Here is a 12,017-nt window from a genome sequence, read left to right on the forward strand (position 1 = left end):
AGAATTTTGTTGAAGGGCTCTAAAAAAGGGATGATTCATCCCCAGATGGCTCAATTTCCATTTCCAGTATGAATTTTGGGAGCTGCACCAGTTATTTCTATCTACCTGATGAATACAATTTTGTATATATGCAGTTTTAAGAATGAGCCTAATCAAATGACTCCTTTATGATTCTGTAATGCAGTAATCTCTGTTAGAAAAAGCATTAAATGTATCTTCACATTTTGTTGTGCCTTTCTTGCTTGCTGCTTTATCTTCTACCAGAACATTGGCTCCAGTTAAAGTCATATGTAGCACATTTGAATTTGTCCTTGATTTTGTTAGAAACCAAAATGTGTCACGCTGTCACGTTGTCAGAAAGTGATCAGATCTTCTTAAGTGTTTTAGCGTTGATTTGTTTTTTATTTCTCACCAAGCATCTAGTCCTCATTGCAAATGTTTTGTATAGGGCTAGTAGTTAAACTGTCCCTGTCCTGTTTTTCCAAAGGACTTCCTCACAGACTTGATGATGTCAGAGGTGGACCGCTGCGGGGAGAACGAGCATCTCATCTTCAGAGAAAACACGCTAGCCACAAAGGCCATAGAGGAATACCTCAAACTGGTGGGACAGAAGTACCTGCAGGACGCCCTCGGTGAGTGGCCCAGGACGTTCTGTTCAATAGATCCTTTCAATATTCCGGAGGTACAAGCCTTCTGTGCGTGATATTAAGTTATCTTCAGCATGTGCATTTATTAAACAAGCACCCTCGGTATTAGAGGTGTCCCCAAAAACGGCGAGAAGACACCAGCCTCAGCGGTTTCACACAGCGGAGGCTCATTACTGACAACTCAATTCAGCTGATAATCCGCCTCCTTCATCTGAAAGTGAACTCCATACTGTAGCTCAGCTGGAAAACGTGAAACTGGGTTAATGAAAACATTATCTCTGTGTGAACATGAGCTGGAGCAATTTGACTGTGGACTCGGAGGCAGCGGACAAAGGACAGGAAAAATATCTGGTTCCGTAGACCCTCTAATGGCTCCAGGAATGATTATGAGCTTATTGTCCGACAGCATGCACCCATGTGTGTTTATCAACCTACAGCCCCAACAATACACACTCTGTATGCGCTGTCCGCTTTTCTCCTTGGCTGCTTCAGAAATGTACACAGCGCTAGTTTAATCTACAAAGGCACACATCCATCCTGGCACTAATATTAATGCTCTATGTGTGATTATGCCATTCTGTCTGTGGCTCGTTCTGGGTTCCTTTGCTCCAGCTCTCTCTCGTTCCCGTGGCTGAGAGCTGGTTAATTATGCATCGCTGTTTTGGGGGTTTTTTTCCGGTGGAGTTTCTGTTGTTTGACGTCTGGGTTAAAACTGCGACTGGGGCAACACGAGGACAGCCAAGCCTTTCTTCAGCCCACCAGGGAGAGGAAACACTCCTGTTCCCATTTCAGCAGCACTCATTAGAATAGAATAACTGTCTCAGACCACTGCCAAACTACAGATCGCCTCATTGAGTTCATAGCAAGAACGGATCCGCTTTTATCCCAACAGAGGCAACAGAAAGGAGAGTTATTTTTGCCACTGTGGTGTTTGGCTGACGGGAATCTGCAGTTTTCACACGTCACGTCACGAGTCGAGCATTTGATGGAGACACAGGTGCCTTTTTTCCTTTCCAGGAGAGTTCATCAAGGCGCTGTATGAGTCGGATGAGAACTGTGAGGTGGACCCATCCAAGTGTTCATCAGGTGACTTACCAGAACACCAGGGTAACCTGAAGATGTGCTGTGAGTTGGCCTTCTGCAAAATCATCGAATCATACTGGTAAATACTGCATCAGACCATCGACTTTTTCATTCACTATATGCTCTGCAAGGCAGCACACGCTGTAACGCCTCATAACGTACTGTACATGCGATACGAGACACGAGGAGAAATCTTTAACTTCAAGCTGGGTTCCTTTGTGCATTGGTCTATAGAAAGAGACTCTTAAACGCAATAAGAGCACCGCTGTTCTGTTAATTTGTTTGCGCTGCATTTCACGGCGCTTGTTAGTTTTTAGAAGCACATCTGCTCCTCACGGCTTTTAAAAGCAGTTGTTTAATCAATTAGAAGGCTCGGGAAAAGCTCCTAAGAGCCAAGTTAAGCGAGGCTTTGCCAGGAGAAGACACATTTACTCCTACATGCAGCCAAGATTAACGCAAACAGTGGATTTCACTTGGTTTTCTGACAAAAGCATTCGTATGTTAATAGGTATTAAGTAAGTAAGTGGAGAATTAATGATGCCGGATTGTAAAACAAAAGACGGATCATTAAAAGTGACAGCATTTCATTTTGTATCACTCATGATAATGTGTTACTGTCAATCTGTGGAAGGTTCTTGTATTATAACAAAACAAGAAAGTGCTGCTTGTAGATGAAACGTTACAGTATGAAACCAGATAATGGAGAATTTAGGAGCACTCCGACAGGTGCAGACAATAAAAACCTATACAAAGTGATTGCAATCAAATCAGTGCTAGCTCTGTTCCTATTGTTCGCACCCATGATAATAAGTGTTGTGATGCAAATAGGGCAAAGCTGCCCCCATTGTGATTCATGCAACTGCTCCAGCTACTGTAACATGTTATTATTCATCATACTGAGCCAAAAAGACCAACTCATCTACGCTCCAAATATCAAGGAGAACATGAAATATTCATGTCCTATTCATCAAGTGCGAGTTAAAGATACGTTTTCCCCTAAACAGACCTGTTTCTGTGCCGCGCCTTGTTCTCAACAGCGTCTTCCCCCGGGAGCTGAAGGAAGTGTTCGCCTCGTGGCGGCAGGAATGCAGTAACCGAGGCCGACCCGACATCAGCGAGCGCCTGATCAGCGCCTCCCTCTTCCTGCGCTTCCTCTGCCCGGCCGTCATGTCGCCCTCGCTCTTCAACCTGATGCAGGAGTACCCCGACGACCGCACGGCGCGCACGCTCACGCTGATCGCCAAAGTCACCCAGAACCTGGCCAACTTCACCAAGTGAGTGCCGGCCGGCCGGCAGCGGCGCCGAGCCGCGGGACGCCGGGCTCCCTAAACCCGCCTGCTCTGTGCCTCCGCTGTCTCAGGTTCGGGAACAAGGAGGAGTACATGTCGTTCATGAACCAGTTCCTGGAGCACGAGTGGACCAACATGCAGCGCTTCCTGCTGGAGATCTCCAACCCGGAGACGATCTCCAACACGGCCGGGTTCGAAGGGTACATCGACCTCGGCAGGGAACTCTCCACCCTGCACTCCCTCCTCTCTGAGGTGGTGTCGCAGATGGACCAGGTACTGAAGATGAGTGTCTGGCAGAGATTTGAATCAAAGCCCCGTGTGGAGTGTAAACTAAAAAATAAAAAAAATTTAATCAAAGAGAAATACTACTATATGTAGGTTTTATTTTGAATGAATTCAGTCTCGCATTAAATAAACATCACATGAGGAGTAGAGTGAGGTATATTAATGGACAATAACATTTCCATTCAAGCTCGCAGCAGATGGGAAGCTGGTAATAATTAGACGCAGGGCAGATTGTGTTTTATTTATTTATTTTTCCCGACTCGGTGAAAACTTGTCTTGCCTGGTTAATTTTCCAGTCCATCACACTGACCAGTCCACTCATAAATAAATAATGATCGCCGCTCTACCTTCAGACCGCCGCCTCCAAGCTGGGCCCTCTGCCCAGGATCCTGCGGGAGGTGAACGCGGCCCTGTCCAACCCCTCCAGTGTCCAGATGACACCCGGCCAGTCCTCGGAGCCCATGGGGTCGCCTCCCGCCGAGGCCGGCTGCAGCATCTCCACCGGCCTGCAGAAGATGGTCATCGACAGCGACATGTAGGACAGCACTTACGATCTTAGTCTAAGTGAGAATGCACGGCTCAAAGCGCTGGTGCTCGTCTGCCGGGGCCGCGACACCGACAGTGTCCCCCCTGCTTGTTTACATGGGCCAGATGAAGCCGCGTTTGTCTCGTATCTCGCGTATCTGACGACAGCAAGGTGACTTTTCACCGCATTAGCATTAGGGCCCAGGGGCCAAGAGAGGTGCAGGAATATTAGTCATAGAAAGCACCAACGTTAGACATGAACAACAACAGGAAGAGAGACAGTCAGCTGCTGTCACTATACTCACCAATGAGCTGAAATCAATAGAACTAATTAACAGATGTCCTTGCGTGACCTCATGTCAGAGCTTTACTTCATCACAGTAACTGCCTTATATATTGGCTGAGACCTCTATGGGAATTGGAATGAGCCTCCCATTGTCTCCAAACCAGCTTCTCATTCACTTACCAGCCATATATAAAAGCAGGAGGAAGAAAATGAGCCCTTTCTTTCGTCCTTTTCTCAGTTTTAGCACAAAGTTAAAGGGGGGGGAGCGCACGCAGGGAGGAGATGAGCGTGACGTGAATGAGAGCGGTTATGGGGATGATAGATCGTGTGTGTCGAGGTAATCGCTTTCTAGCAATGAGGTCTCCATCTGCTGGCTGGTAGGAAGGAGTCGCTGTCTGTTACGTGGCTAATGCCTCATCTGGCGCTGAGTGACGGATGTCATGAGGCCGGTTTGGATGAATGATGGTCGGCTGACGGCTTTTGCCTGGTGGCTCTGACCGGTTCAGTTCGGTGGCTAATGACGAGGCAGCTGTCTCTGACCAGTGTCAGTCATGATTCACTGTTACCAATGATTTCGACTCAGTGTGTGCATATATACATCGTAATGTCTTGTGTGTTTCTTCCAGTTTGGTTGACTTTACTCGACTGCCCTCCCCCACCCCAGAAAATAAGGACCTTTTCTTTGTGACAAGAGGCTCTGGGATCCAGCCCTCCCCTGCTCGCAGCTCTAGTTACTCTGAGACCAATGAGCCCGACCTGGTGATGGCCAATGGCAGCAAGAGTCTGTCCATGGTGGACCTCCAGGACCCCCGCAGTCTGGAAGGCGGCCCAGGTCCCTGTGGCTCGGATGGTCTGGTTGAAGGTACTAGTTCTGGCGTAGGCTGGTCGGCCAGAGTTCCACAGGGCAGCATCCCTGGAGGCCCCACCCTCAGGAGACCAGGCCAAGGCCCTCTGTCCCCCGGCGCGGAAAGCACCCCGGGCCGGCCCGCCCAGCTGCTCGCCCCCCTGTCCTTCCAGAACCCGGTCTACCAGATGGCGGCGTGTCTGCCCGTGTCCCCACGCGGGATGACGGACTCGGGCTCAGAGTGCCACAGCTCGGTCAGTTCCCATAGCAACAACGAGGACGGCCCAGCGGGAGGGAAGCACGCCTTCCTGAACCACGGGGGAGGCGGCGGGGGAGGGGGAGGGAGCAGCGGGGACGAGTACACCCGGCGCTCGGGGGACTTCAACCGGCGGCAGCTCTCGCTCACGGAGACCCAGCACCAGCCGGCCGTCCCCCGGCAGAACAGCGCCGGCCCGCAGCGGCGGATAGACCAGCCGCCGCCGCCGCCCCAGAGCGTCACCCGGGGCCGCACGCCCCCGAACCTGCTCAACAGCGCCGCCTACCCCCGGCCCTCCTCCGGCAGCATGATGACGTCGTCGCCCGACTGGCCCGGCAGCGGCGCGCGCCTGCGGCAGCAGTCGTCCTCCTCCAAAGGTGACAGTCCTGAGACCAAGCAGAGGGCCCACCACAAACAGGTACCACGCCCACACAGAACCTCCACCGCTGCAGCAGGAGTCTTAGTGGGCGGGAACGGGTCACGGGCCGCCGCTATCACGGGCTTCGCCTACGTAGGGGTGGAGATCCCAGTGAACTAGAGAGCACAGTAATAACAGTAATTGCATAGAAGCAGCCTGTCTGATTAATGGGCTGAAGGTGCAATTAGCATCTTATAGTAACAATCTAGTTGCTTACACATGCACAAAAGGCAGAACATCACAGACCTCAGGAAAACGTTAAGCTTCATTATGATCCAGCACCTTGACGACTATAGGCTGTGATTAAAAACTTAAAAACGGTCCATGGTTTCCTGGAACCTCTCCTTCCTGTGGAACAGTCAGCACCGCATTGAGGAACCACTACACAGCGTTGGCGTGCTGTAATTACCAACGAAAAAATAAATAGATCATAAGTTTATATTACAGTATCTTACAATTTACAGTATTTCATGCAATGCCTAAAATGTTACTTTTAGTCACTGTTGCCCATTTTGAGACATTTCAGCACTTTCATGAGAATTAAAGGCTAATTAGTGCTAATTAAACGTACCCGTAAGCCTCATTTACAGCGATCCTATCTCTGTGTTTACATTTCTTATTCCCACTGTCACATGGCTCAGGTCCACGTGTTGTGTGCCACAGTGTGTGTGAGCGTGACGCAGGAGTGCGTTTCCATCCCACCTGCTGCTTTTGGTGACCTGTTGGTGCATTTCAAGCTTATTTCTGTTGTTTCTGTGCCGTTATTGCAACCTGCCCTCCTTCCCCCCCGCTGTTAACTTGCACTCAGCTCATGTATGTGTATGTGTGTGTTTGTGCGTGTGTGTGCGTGTGTGTGTGTGTTGGTTTCAATAGGCCCCCTCCCCAGTGAACCCCAGTGCGCTGGACCGCACTGCAGCGTGGCTATTGAATATGAATGTGCAGTATTTAGACCATGAAGGGATGGAGCCCGAGTCACTGAGAAACAGAGAGGATCTGACAGAGGTGGAGAAGGTAACCTGCCTCGTCATCCAACCTTTGACCTTTATCTCTTCCTTCCACAAATCACAAAACCTCTCAACCTTCAGCCCTAAGACTCCCACTCGACTGTCCTGTTCTTTACTTCTCATTATTCTCCTCATGAACCTTCCTCCTTAAAACATCCGATTATCTGCTGTATCAATTCCCGTCTTGCTTTAGCGTTTTCCTTTATCTAACATCATTACACATATGCAAGTGATGGAGTTTATCCCAGCTCACAGTCGGGCGGGAGGCGGGGATCAACACATATGTACACAGACAACCACTCACTCAAACTCACACTAGCAGCTTCCATAATATTAGCTTGTTTTCTTCATTTATGATTAACCTTAGTGATTGTTGTGTCACACATCAGACTTTGGACTGTTACTCTTTGCTATTATAAATGTCTCCAAACATCCTAACCGTTTTCCCAACTCCTCCTTTGGAAGGAATGTAATGTGTGTGTGTGTGTGTGTGTGTGTGTGTGTGTGTGTGTGTGTGTGTGTGTGTGTGTGTGTGTGTGTGTGTGTGTGTGTGTGTGTGTGTGTTGCTCAGCTGCTTCCGCTGCCTGTGCTCCCCGCTTCTCTTCTCAGCACCCTCTGCAACCATTCACCCTCAGATTTGCATCTGTGCTTTGATTGGCTGCCACACGCTGCACTCCATTCCTTCCCATCCGTAACGAACACAAGGCTGTCACCTTAACACAGCTCGTACTTCAGCCCAGGCAAAAGAGAGACCAAAGAAGGCAGTAGCGTCTACCTTACCAAAGGAGCCAGCGCCACCTTAAAATAGCAGAGAATCAACAAGGGGAGGATTGAAAAACAGCACAATGGCTTAGGCACAAGCTGCAGCTAATGGTCCATAACAACGCAGGCTCCACTGCAGAAATAAGTCTCATTTTAAAGAGGAGTGCAGTTAGGAGCCACTTCCACTGTCTAAAGCAGGCAGGTAGTTGTGTCTAATGAAGCCAAACACCCATTACTCAGTTGCATGGAACCGTTACAATCACCTACATCTGCATATCTACATATATATGTGATGCGGCATAAATATGTAGAAGGGATTTATTTAATTACTAGTTATTAAATCTATGGTTTATTGGTCTAAATATTTAATGTCTTTCGTAAACATGAAAACCTTTGGCGTTTGACGACTGCAACATCACTCTGGATGATTTAGATGAAATTAATTACACTTCAAAAACAAACTTAAAAACAAGGTCCTCTCCATCTCCATTTATATCACAGGGGCCACCATGAATTGAGTCACATACATTAGAACAGCAGTGTGACACTGAGAAATGCAACCTGAGACACATCGACTGCACGTACCGTGAACGTGGGAGATGACGTACTGTGCTTTTAGTCACAGATACAGTCGATCAAGCTAATAACAAGGAGTTGGTAACAGCGGAACAGCTGATGAGATAATTCTGTTTGAGGTCGCTGTTCCTCCCGGGAGCAGGAGAGTGGCGGCGGGCAACGTCCCAGCGGTAAACAGGGGAGTGATGAGGGGAAAAAAGCAGAGGTTGACAAGGAAAGACAAACGACTCCAGCAGCATCCTCACTGTGTGTAATTGAATTTGATCGTTCAGCGTGCTCTGATAGTTTGTCCTTCACAGTGTTCTCCACCTGTTATTGCAGCTGAGAACATTCACAGGAACTGGTGATTTTAAAAAAGGTAGAGGTTCCTTTAGTCCGGATTCCCGGTTGAATCATCACGTTGATGTTGGTAGATCGTCAGCAACAAACGAGAGTCATCAATAGGATGACGACATAAAAAGACAGATGTAATAAAGCAAAAGAAACGTATTGATACAAACAAGCTAACCTTTGATCTACTGCCACCTAGAGGCTGAGATTCTGGTGACCTGATCAGTAGCAGCACCTCCACGTCAAAGGAGAGGAATTAAAATTTCTTTATTCATTCCGAGCCTGAAAACAGCCTCTCTCTCGGGTCGAACGAGGGCTTTTCAGAGCTCATTTCCCCGACTTCTTATTCCACGGGCTCCGCTAGACTCTCACTCCACATCCCTTTTTGACATCCTCCTTGTCTGTTTACTCCTTTTCGCGCTTGTGTTTCTCAGTTTAACCTGAACAGGAAGACTTGTTTTGGAGCCAGACGGGCTAAATTCAATTCACTATTTTTTTGCAGTGAATGTTTTCCCCAGAAATTGATTTAAAAGCAAAAGAACATGTATATTCACGTAATATGAGAGTGTTGGGAGCTATTTACTGCTAATGAACCGTGTAATTCCCTGAGAGACTGGCTCTGAGGAACAACAGGGCATCATCTCAGGCAAAACTGAAAGATTTCTGTTTTGATCTTCATAACTGTGTTAAGGGATATGAAGGCTTCTGAAACAGCTGATGACGGTCATGAATATCACCACGATACGAACAGTGCCTATAAACTCCCCCATTCCTCTGCTTCGTTGTGCAGTACCAGCAGGAGATTGCTCTGCTGCAGGAGAAGCTGCGGGCGTCGGTGCAGAAGCTGGAGGAGTACGAGGCGCGACTGAAGGGTCAGGATGAGCAGGCTCAGAAGGTGCTGATGGAGTACCAGGCCCGGCTGGAGGAGTCGGAGGAGCGCCTGCGCAGGCAGCAGGAGGACAAGGACCTGCAGATGAAGGGCATCATCAGCAGGTACAGTCGCCAGGAAGCCGGGCTGCTGAGCCAGCAGTTTTACTGAGGCTAATTTAACTGTGTGTTCAACAGGTTAATGTCAGTGGAGGAGGAGCTGAAGAAGGACCACTCAGACATGCAGGCCGTGGTCGACTCCAAACAGAAGATCATCGACGCCCAGGTCAGTGTGCTCTCCTCTATATATATGAATGGACGATGCAAAAGCTCTGAGCCCTCGTCATCTCCTCGTGTTCCCGCATCTGCGTTCGCAGGAGAAGCGCATAGCGTCGCTGGACGCGGCCAACGCCCGCCTGATGAGCGCCCTCACCCAGCTGAAGGAGCGCTACAGCATGCAGAGCCGCAACGGCATATCGCCCACCAACCCCACCAAGCTGCAGATCACAGAGAACGGGGAGTTCCGCAACAGCAGCAACTGTTAGACGGGCGTCAGCCGCGCGAACGCGAGGACGTTTCCACCGACTGGCGGCGGCGGCGGCCCCTCGGATCGGGGGAGACAGCCGGCGGGGGCAGGACTTCAGCTTGACGGACACATCACCAGACGGCCTCCGTCGCGAGGGGGCGGCGCAGAGCGTGTACATATGAAACTCACCGCCGTCCGTCCGTCGAAGACTTTTAAGTCGCTGGGATAGTTCAAGACCCTGTCAGCGCTCGGGACAAACCACTATATAACTACACGTCGCGGTGACCGCCAGACACGGTCGCCGTGGCAACCCTCCTCTCCTCTCCACTTGCTCGCTCTTCTCCTCCCTCCAGACAACGAAGTGGACCCACAACAACCTGCGTTAAGGATTACGGCTTTAGCTGCTCTGAGAGGATTACTTCCCCATGCTTTATTTGAAGTCATTGTTTATAATGAACCAAATAGGAGCTTAAACATTTGATATTTTCAGTTCAAAACCTCTTCCTTGTCCTAGGTGTGTTCCTAAGCGACCCCCCCCCCCCCTCCCATCCCTACGTAGTGCACTTTGAGAGAATCTATTGGTACAAAAAGCGCCTTAAGTAAGGAACACACCTCGACTTCAGCTCCCTCAAAAAGGCACAACTCATCTTATACTGTGGATTTGTAAAGGATAGCAAAATAACTCAATGTAATATGAACACAAAGTAAAAGAGTTCTATGTGATACTATATCCATGAAATTTATGATAGATGTATGCATTTCTTTTTTTCTTCTATAGAGTATACACACATACCTATATTTGATAATGTAATGTAAAAGCAGCCCTTTATGTAGGAGTCAGATATTTTATTTTTCTTCTTGCGATGAAAGACTGTGGTGTGTAGCTTGCTTTCGGGCCCTGGAGGAGAAACCCACCCGGAGCAGCGACGAGCACCATCGCCTCCGTCATACTCCAAACCTGCACCATGATCAGCCCTTTAAAACACGCACGCCACCACAGTAGTTCAACCGACTGCAGCGTAGCTTGCACAACTTGCACGGTCAAGTAATTGGTTCGGCTCCTGATGCTCGGCGCTGTTCCTTCAGACATGGATCGGCCGGGTCCGCGTTGGGTTTGATTGAGTTGTGAGCCACGGGTGGTTTTCTCGCTCGAGTAGCACAAGAGCTGTTGAGAGGCGTGTTTCGACACATGCACTCAGACTATACACTGGACTGGTGAGCCATTGTTATTATGGAGTCCTGAGTTCAAGCATTTCCTCTCCTAAATACTGTCAGTGATAATGAAGTATGCTGCATCCAAACTGTGACTCTTAGTGGCATCTCTCATCTCTCGCCCCCCCGTCTCCGCCTCGTCTCCTGAATGTGAAGTTGCTGCGTCGTCCTAGGTCTTAAGACGCGTCGGGCCCCGCCGCGCCGCCATCTTGTTGCTCCGCCCCCAATTTCAAGCATCTGTATTTTTGTATATTTTTGTATTCATTTTTCTAACTTGTAACAAAATATATTCATCAAGCGTACGGCTCAGCGTGCTTCATCCACGCTGTGAAGCCAGTGTCTGTCAGTATCACCATTTGTTTTTGTTTTTTTGTGTTGCCAAATGGAGGATGATGATATTTTTAAGTGGCTTGCTGAAGACATATACAGTAAATATATGATAACTGAGTGTATCAAGAGGCTGGACGGCCTGGGAATGTGTACATAAAATGCTCACACTATTTTTACCTAATGTCAACAGAGCTTTTGTAAATGTATCTTGTGCTCAAACTCTGCTGTATCATTATGGATATTGTAAATACCAAATAGCTCAGTCAGTTATATGTCCTCATTGGGTAGAACTACGCAATTAAATTAACTTCTCAGTGTTCTCCCTGTTCGAGCTTTTGTTTTTGTGATAAGAGTAAAAAAAATGCCTAAAAAAAACTAATTACAGATGGAGCGGTTCAAAATCTGCTGCTGGAGGAGGTGTGAATATTCCAGGGTACAAGCAGATGGAGGGGCAGAGCAGAGTTTGGAAACTGTTCTGTTTGTTGTATCTTTTATGGATGGATGGATGAATAGACAGACAGGTTTATCAGAATCTGGTGTTCACAGTTTTATAAACATCAGCAGCTCAATTCTATTGACTAGTGAGATGTTTTAGAGCAAAACATCTGGTTTCACACATTCTCATTTTAAATCATTAAAAAAATAGTTTCCATTATATTTAATTTTATAATTTGGGGTTTTAAGGACTCGTGACTCTTCCAATCAAGCTGTGCTCCCTTACATAAGCATAATAAGCCTCTGCCCCCACTTCTTTCAGACAAACTGATCAGGCTGCAA

The 12,017-nt window shown here is 48.2% G+C and overlaps 1 protein-coding gene across 11 annotated transcripts in view; it reads left to right on the forward strand.

The window, feature by feature from the left end:
- dab2ipb (DAB2 interacting protein b) overlaps nt 1–11,559 on the forward strand; it is a 77,118-nt gene extending 65,559 nt beyond the window's left edge. For 10 of the 11 annotated variants that reach the window (XM_029168842.3, XM_029168843.3, XM_029168848.3 and 7 more), the window contains 10 exons: nt 488–632; nt 1,665–1,809; nt 2,768–3,004; nt 3,091–3,292; nt 3,658–3,839; nt 4,742–5,633; nt 6,507–6,644; nt 9,096–9,298; nt 9,371–9,458; nt 9,550–11,559. In XM_029168842.3, the coding sequence (XP_029024675.2) occupies nt 488–632; nt 1,665–1,809; nt 2,768–3,004; nt 3,091–3,292; nt 3,658–3,839; nt 4,742–5,633; nt 6,507–6,644; nt 9,096–9,298; nt 9,371–9,458; nt 9,550–9,717 (2,400 nt within the window). In that variant the 3' untranslated portion in view covers nt 9,718–11,559. The remainder of the gene's footprint in view (nt 1–487; nt 633–1,664; nt 1,810–2,767; nt 3,005–3,090; nt 3,293–3,657; nt 3,840–4,741; nt 5,634–6,506; nt 6,645–9,095; nt 9,299–9,370; nt 9,459–9,549) is intronic. The other variant, XM_029168845.3, reaches the window with a different exon arrangement.
- Nucleotides 11,560–12,017: the final 458 nt, after the last annotated feature.

Source organism: Betta splendens, chromosome 12, assembly GCF_900634795.4.
Source record: "Betta splendens chromosome 12, fBetSpl5.4, whole genome shotgun sequence".
In the NCBI taxonomy this organism is placed as follows: domain Eukaryota; kingdom Metazoa; phylum Chordata; class Actinopteri; order Anabantiformes; family Osphronemidae; genus Betta; species Betta splendens.